This window comes from Mesitornis unicolor, unplaced genomic scaffold (genome assembly GCF_000695765.1).
Source record: "Mesitornis unicolor isolate BGI_N332 unplaced genomic scaffold, ASM69576v1 scaffold48636, whole genome shotgun sequence".
Classification (NCBI taxonomy): Eukaryota; Metazoa; Chordata; class Aves; order Mesitornithiformes; family Mesitornithidae; genus Mesitornis; species Mesitornis unicolor.
Window position 1 is genome coordinate 2,283 of NW_010191247.1, and position 8,659 is coordinate 10,941.

The 8,659-nt window shown below is 37.9% G+C and overlaps 1 protein-coding gene across 1 annotated transcript; it reads right to left on the minus strand.

Moving 5' to 3' along the window:
• Positions 1-3,223: 3,223 nt before the first annotated feature.
• On the minus strand, positions 3,224-6,003 carry CHAC2 (ChaC, cation transport regulator homolog 2 (E. coli); the record flags this gene model as incomplete). Its single annotated transcript, XM_010186676.1, is given in 3 exon segments — positions 3,224-3,276; positions 3,279-3,612; positions 5,968-6,003. Coding segments are annotated over 3 exon segments (423 nt in total), but the record flags the coding sequence as incomplete, so codon positions are not given.
• Between the last annotated feature and the right edge of the window lie 2,656 nt (positions 6,004-8,659).

Here is an 8,659-nt window from a genome sequence, read left to right on the forward strand (position 1 = left end):
GCATGACAGTTGGCTTTGGCTTGTTTTGAAAAGATCTGTGACTCTCCAAACTTCAGTAAATAGTTTATGCACAAAGCTGTTAAACATAGCCAATGGATAAAAGCAAAGGGATGTTTGTGTGTATTAAAAAAGAACGCTATAGCACAATCAAATCAAGCTGTCATGTTTTTGAGGTGAGTCACAGATCTGAAAGTATGCTGGGCTTTTGCTGGTGATGGCTCAAATCCCATACAGCAAGAACAAATGTGTATTTCCAGTGCTTTAATTTCTAGTGTCAGCACAGTATAAGACTGCATAATAGTAGCTAGCTCTTGTATATTGTTTTTCATAATTAGATCTAGCAGTATTTTATAATAAGATGCAGTTAAGACACAGGTTGATGTCCATTCTAATATGGATACACTTTAATAACATTTCTGGAAATCTCTGTCTCCAGCACCATTAGTAAATGTGATGCATTTTTATTGTACTGAAGTTGTATGCACAAACTGGAATGTACTATTACAGATATTATTGCAAGTTTTTTGAATGTGGAAAGGAAATGAACCAACAATATCCTGAATATAATTAAAGATACAACATGTAGAGCCATACATAGTCACAGTGCCCTAACACAGTGCTCAAACAGAGTTTTAAAGAGGGAATCATCACTGATGGTTTTGGATCATTAGTGAATGTATGCATCCCCTGCCCTGTTTTAAGGAACAAGGATAAGCCTTTGAGGAAAGAATTTAAAAAATGGGTAGAGTGGGCATGCCATTGTATTAACTACTATATAGCTTGCTTAAATCTGAGATAAGCACAAGAAAGGAAGTGCTGTTGTTGGTTGGGTTTTCTTGAGGGTACTGCTCTTTCCAACACTTCAATATTCTTGAAATAGATCATGCATACCATTTTTAGTAACAGTTAAGTATCCAGTAACACTTAAGTCTTGTGCTTTAAGTGTAGGTGAATAAATGCATGCATAATAGAGCATATTCATTACTGCTGATTTGGGTGCTGGTTATCACTGTCCATCTTTGGTGTGTGAAGTCACTTGGACAGCTCCAGCCCTGGCATCTTAATGCTTACAGACACCCAGGAGTTCTGATCATACTTCTCTCCTGCTCTACAGCTCCATTAGCTGGTTGGTTTTTTTTTTCCCCCCTCAATGAATCAAAGGTTGAGATATGCCAGAAAAATATACCTTTCTTGGTTAAATATTTTAAGTGGTCTAATTATCTCCAATTTAGGTTTGAATTTTGATATCCTATCTTCTCCTCATCTAGCTGCCTTTCTGAAATGTTTCCTGTTAACATTCATTTATGTTCTTGTTGGCTTTTGTTGGTGGCTGAGTAAAATAATAGCAGCTTGTTATTTTGATAACCCTAATATTTTCAAGCAATTACATTACAAAGATAAAACAGGAAAATGTAAAGAAGTTTCACAGAATCTCAGCAGTTGGAAGGGACCTCGAAAGTCCAACCCCCCTGCCAGAGCAGGATCACCTAGACTAGGTCACACAGGAGCGCGTCCAGGCGGGTTTTGAATGTCTCCAGAGAAGGAGACTCCACAACCTCTCTGGCCAGCCTGGTCCAGTGCTCTGTCACCCTCACAGTGAAAAAGTTTTTTCTCATATTCAGATTGAACCTCCTATGCTCCAGCTTGCACCCATTGCCCCTTGTCCTGTCATTGGCTGTCACCGAGAAGAGCATGGCTCCTTCCTCCTGACACTCGCCCTTTACAAATTTATAAACATGAATGATGTCACCCCTCAGTCTCCTCTTCTCCAAGCTAAAGAGACCCAGCTCCCTCAGCCACTCCTCATAAGGGAGATGCTCCACTCCCTCAGTCATCTTTGTGGCTCTGTGCTGGACTCTTTCAAGCAATTCCCTGTCCTTCTTGAACTGAGGGGCCCAGAACTGGACATAATATTCCAGATGTGGTCTCACCAGAAGATAAAGGGACAACCTGTATAGTAGAAACATATGGGTTTTGTAATTATTGACGCAAAGTATAGGCTTCCAAGCTACTAATAAACACACATTCTCTGTATGAGAAAATGTGACATTACATGGTGTTTGAAATAGGACCTTTCCTATATTAAAGTACAAAAATATACTTTGTTAAAAGTTAACAAAAATAACTTAAACTCTTGAGATGCAAGTCCTTGTTTGGACGGAACCTCCTTTTGCATAAAGTAAGCCTGCTAGTCTAACCTGGTGGCCTTCCAATGCTCTTTGCTTGGATGTTCATACAACATATGTAAATTTTATGAAAAGAGGGTTCCTTTTGTCCGTGAATGCCTGAGATAGAGGTTGAAAATTACTGGTTTAAAATCTATCCTCAGAAATTGGTGAATATTTTTAAGAGATGGGGTTACAACAGCATCTAAAGCATCTAGAGGTTTCTGAACATTCTTGCTGCATTGTGACTTCAAGTCATACTCTTAGTTAATTTTATATTTTGGCTTTATTCTTTATATTAATCTTAAAAAATAAAATGAGGCACTGCTACATTATGGCTTGTTTGTGTCAAAGTACCCTGTGCTTTGGTTTTCAGTGGTTTGTCATCATGAGCCAAGGGAAAGAATTATTTCCTTGACAATGAAACCATTTATTCTCTGTGTTTAAGGACAAACTGATATATAAAGGGTAAGATGACCAATTCAGTGGAATCACTTGATTTCATTGAAATTGATAATTGATGATATAAATGTTCTACTATGTATTTGCTATGCAGTTTTCAACAGCTACTTAACATTTATCTCTTTAACTGCACTGAGCTCTGTGCCTGTGGTCTTGAATCAGAAAGAACTATGACTTAAATCAGTGGGAGTTGTATCTGAATGCAGATTTTTATCTTTACAATCTAAAGATTTATTTTAAACCTGAAATAATAATTTAAAAAAATAATCTTCAAACAAAGAGAAGCTTAAGTGGTTCTCTTGAGATTTACATAAAGATGTAATCAGAGAATCATAGAATGTGTTGGGTTAGAAGGGACCTTTAAAGGTCATCTAGTCCAAATTCAAACCTAAAACACTTCCCCTGCTCCCCTTTCTACAGACTCCTGAAAGAATTATTTCTGTAATGGTGTGTTTTAATGACCAACTACTATTTTGAATGCAATATCAAAATAAATAAGATCGCATAGAACAGAGAAATATGCCCCCAGGTCATATACCCACTGTGCAACAAAACCATTCCTCTGAAGATGAAGCAAGATCACTAAAAGTACAAAGTTATTTTATAGACAGTTTAGGTTTTGATGCTTTTGCAAGAGTTCCTTTACTAGCTTCTCTAAGGAGAAGAGATGCTCATCTGCATCTTCTGGTACCAGATTCCTGATAGAACTGGCGAGTTCAAACAGGTATTCTGTGTTTCTTCCACTAGGACCAACTGCACTAAAAATCTGTTCAGCAATTTCTTCCAGAGGTGCTGGACCAAGGTAGTTGGGGTTATCACAAGTTCCAATGTATAAGAGTACATCAAATGGCTTTACTGATGAGTCTTTTGGATAGAAAATGACAGCTGTAGTCCTGTAGCCTCCTTTTTCTCTGAAGTCCAGGTATGCCTTTACTTCACATTCTTGTCCAGCTGGCAATCTGTAAGCAACACCCCATACAGACCCCTGTTGAAGGACATAAGAAAAGAAAATCCAAGCAGTGTTTAAAAGGATACTGAAAATTTAATGTATTTCTATTGTATGTCAGTAAAACTCTCTTTAATAAATTAATTTTCTTCCTTTTTCAGTCTTTTTATAGCTACTTCTTGCACTGTTTGTAGCAGGAGTCCCAAACTAAAGGGGCTGCTTTATTTGAGGTACGAATTAATTCTACTCTCCTACTAAGTTTTATATAAACAAATCAGTGACATCTGTGTAGGGACAGATTTACATGGGATTTTGTTTTGTTTTGAAGTAGCATGGAAAAATGATGATGGTCTGTTACCCACCAAGTGCTACAAAGTATTTTTCACAAGTGCTGTTTTAAAAGAAATAGTAGTCTGTTTTGTCTACTGGCAGCACCAACTGTGTATTCTTCCTGCAGTTAAGTTGGTATTTGTATCAGTGCTACCATAATGATGACAAAGCAATTAACTTTTGGGTTGTTTTATTTTTTTTCCTTGTAACTGGATCTTTTTTCCTTATAACTGTATTTAGTCATGCTGGAGTGGTGGTGTTAATTCATGAGCGCTGAATTCTGCAGTCAGACCATATGCTGGTTAAAGGTATTTTATTTAAAAAAATAATAAAAATAATCAGGAGTCATTTTCTATGGCATCTTTTGTAGCTGGTTACAGCATCTGATGTGCTGTGGCCAGCAATGGCACTAGCGAGTACAAAAATGGGTTCCTTGCTTTCCCTTGGCCATCTGAGAGGTGGGTTCACTCCAGCTGTCTGCAGGAAACGTGCTGGTTTTAAAAACAGCCTCTCTGTGCATGTTACTCTCTGGAGTGAAATCTGCCCTTCAGACCTACTTTGGTGTTGACAGGAAAATGTATATGCGCATGGTGGAGATAGGGACTTAAAGCAGGCAAGTACTGCTAGTTCCCTCATTCTGTTTTCAGTACAGGAGTTCCTGTTTCAGAATTCAGGGGACTAATTGCTGTAGTCTGCCAAGATACCTTCAAAATACCGTTACCTTTTTAAATCACAGAATGCGTGACTGAAATTAAACCAAATGACTTGTCATATCATTTTATGTTTATGTGTAAAGTGTGATTATCTGTCCATTCCAGTTCCTGGAGAAAAGGGAACAAAACCCAACCAAACCAAACTGGTTTGCTAAGGGGAAAAAAGTTTCTATGGTAATGAGTGAGTTTGCTTAACAGTACAAACCAAGTGACAACAAATGTAAGCATTCTTTTTCTATATAGGTGCCTGTGTAACATAATGGTGCCCAGCAGTACAGTAATGTGAAAAAAACCCTTACTAGAAAGGTACAGAAAATCACAATGAGACAACGTGTTGCATTTTGCTGTTTTGCTAACTGCAAAAAACAGTTGACGTTTTTGATTACCACTAAACTTACCTCTCTGTGGCTGCTATTTCAGGGAAATAGATGGGTAAGACAGCAATATCATAATTGCATAGATAAGCAACTGTAAATAAAAACTAACTGCTCCCAAAATACCCATCCTCCATGTCTTAAGGCCTGGTGTCGTGTGGTCTTGCTCTCCCTCTGCTTCCCTGTCATCCTTTCTTCCTGATGTCCCTCTGGAGGCACCATTGCCTGCGGGGATTCCCTCTCCTGGGGCGGTGTGGAGCTGGATGGACACGGCCGTTGCAGCTGTCCCCAGCAAGGTGCCAGAACAGAGGAATGGGTAAAATGTAAGGCTAGGTACTTCTATGAGCAGAAAAATCTTGATTTTCTTCCTATAGCTTACGCGACTGTAAGTCTAGGCCTTGTTTCACCTCTCCTCCCTGGCACTCCCCTTTGCAAACACTTCCAATGCTTCCCTTGCACTGTCTTAAGTGACACTTGGGGAAGAGATCAAAAGATAAGCAAGAGTGGTAGGCAACTACTCTAATTTTACAATATTACATTGAAACCAAAATGACAGTTGTGGCATTTAATTTCTAAAGTGTTTTATCTGTGTAGCAAAAAATAAAGCAAAGGTATCTTCTTTTTTTTATCACTGTAATGTAATCTTGATTTGTTTTAGTTTTTATTTTGGGAGGGCAAGATTACTGTTCTGGGGGGGTCTACTGTTGGTGTACTGTCAGCACTATATGCATGCTGAAAGTAAAATTCTGCATCTTATAACTGGATAGCTGAAGTGACTATTCCAGAAAATACTTAAAATATACCTTTGCTACTAACAGACCCAAACTACTTCCAGTTTCCTAGTTCAGACTGATTGATTTATTCAGAACAATAAAGTCATTGGTGTAACTCCAAGAAAAGTTAAGAGACTTACTACACAGGCTGGGAATGTAACAGGACATGCTGTACACTACAGAGACAGAACAAGAGTACTATACCTCAGGATCTTCAACGAGAGTCACAACTCTTCCAGGCTAAAATGAGAAAAAAAAAAATTCATTAATGTAAAATTATCCTTGAGGAGCGCACCTTCCTCGGTCGTGTTGCTTCACCACAGTACTACGCAATTTTTTTCATCTCCGTAGTGACAGTGAGGTGAACCTTCCCACTTGTATTCAAAAAGTTTGTACGTAGGCATGGAAAATAACGTAGCACAGAAATCTAGCTTGCGTAGAACTAAGCAGGATATTACCACGTCTGGCTTGGTTTGCACTAACAGGGTTTAAGAAAATGTGATTTACACACGATGGCAACTCCTAGGTTTAAAAGCTCTTGGCTAATTAGATGTTTTTGAAAAAGAAATCTGCTAGTAATTTTTAGTAAGCACCATGTTATTGGAAGTTTAAAAATGAGTTTATTGTGCAAAAGACTGTTTTCCCCTCCCAGCTCATTCTCCCTTACTGGGCAGAGGGAATATACCTTGGTAATGGCTTGCTTTCCCAATGAGTTACTTCTTGCAGGAAGACTAAAAAGCTAGTTTGTAAATACTGAGAAGAAAATTGTTGAAATTTGTTGTATAACCTGGAGAATAAAATTTTAAAATATAGAATCCTATGGAGAGCTACATCTGTAGTTTAAAATTGCTAATTTTGGCATCAAGTTAGTGTGCAAGGGTCTTTGGTTAGAGGTAAGGGAAAGCAGAGATACCAGCATTCATTGAGTTTTAGTGTAGGGTAGAAATTTGTTCATTTAGGACTGGCAGAGAGAAGCTGAACTTGTAATTGGCTGCAAGCCATTCACTTGGTCTTGGTGAACTTTCAGCCTGGGGATACTACGTCTCAGGCTTTTTATGACTCCTAAGAGTTTCATTGATGTGGCTGTGCGTTCCTGATTAAGTCTATATCCGTGTTTGTCTCTCTCTCTCTCTCTCACAGTTAACGGGGTTTTCTTCTGTGCCAAGTCACTGGCAAGCCACACATTCTTCTGGTAACAAGCCAAATACAAAATCTAGTTTTTGCAGAGCACTCCCATAGATACCATCAAGCGTAGATACTATTTATTCAGTGTCCGATCTCTTATAAAAGGCTGTTTATTTATAATCTCTGAGGTACTGTGTTTTTTCATTTTTCTGCCAGTTTCCTCCCAGCATTGGCCATCTATTCCTGATCTGATTGATAAAATAAGGTACCAAAACTAAATGAATGCTAATTGATTATAATGTGAGTACTTTGAGGAAACAGGTCTGTTGCAATGATTAATCACGACAACTTAGGTGTTCCTTTTGGGAAAAGATGACATAGGAAATGCATCTGTTCATCTAGTCTACTTAAGTCGCTGATTGAGACTGGTTTGAACTGAGGCTGTTTTGCTGGCATTCAGTTTATAATCTGAAAGGCAGCTGGTCAACACATTCTGCTAGCAATAGTACTGAAGGGTTCACCTTGACTTAGGCTAAATCTGTCTTTGTTTATCTATAGAGTGTATCTTAACATATCTATTCTGGACAGTAACAGTGAACTCGGGCAAAGTTTTCTCCCCTTTAATAGAGGGGAAACTTCCGATGATCAAATGTTTTCCTTAATGCTTTAGGTTAACAAATAGGTTATACACCCTGTCAAAACTGCCATGCTAAGACAAAAAACAATGGTCAGTCAGTTAAGCATGCTGTCTTTTTGAAACTCTCTTCCTGAGCACCTGGTACTATTAAGAAAACACACACACAGGCACATATATAAGAAGCTCTTGGTATGTATATATGTGTGTTTGGGTGTACATACAAGTATGCTTCATTCCATGATATACTTTCACCTCTGACAGAGCATTAAAAGCTATGCTTGTGTCTTTCTGTCTTAGTACATCCCTTTTCTACTGATTTGTCCAGATAGTTTTAGTTTTTATGTAGTCTCTGCCAGATCTCATTGCAGTGAGTTCTGGAATTTAAATACATAATTATTTTTGTTTGTTCTTTATTTTTTATTTCTTTTGAGCCTTGCTTTCTGATAGTATTCCTAGTTCTGATATTCCTAGTCTGTTTCTCTTTATACAGAAGCAATTTCACACCTCTCCCTGATCAGGAAAACTGCTCCTCTCCAGACACTTTTTATTTCCATGGTCCAGCTCTGCCATAATCATTGTGAGTTGGAGTGTCTGGTATTCCACAAAGTAGTCAGGAATCAGGTCTACTGCTGGCTCATGTGCAACCAATTATTCATTTCCTAACCATTCAACTTACTATTTTCATTCTCCTAAACACAGCTGTTCTCATATATAATGACACCAAGTTAGCCTCTGAGGTATGACAGGTAATACAGAACCTTTTCTTGGTATGCATACTAATGGTTACTCCCATAATGTCATGAACAGTAAATTCTGTCTTTCATTTTATTGTTCTGCCTCCATGATGTGACTGCCAAGTAGTTAGGCCAGTGATACTTTTACATATGTTAATGTGAGACTGGAATGGCTCTACTATTTTTCTTTAAATATATTGCAAAAGTGTGTCAGTATATGTATACATAAATATATGCATACATACATGTATGGTTTAGTTTTCTGTATGGCTATCACTTTTTTCTATAGCCATTAATACTTCCCTGACTTACGTACTCAATACTGATCATTAAGATTTTTTGAAAATTATGGATTAGAGATACTCTGTGGTGGAAACAACTTTCTCTTTCTTACCAGGAA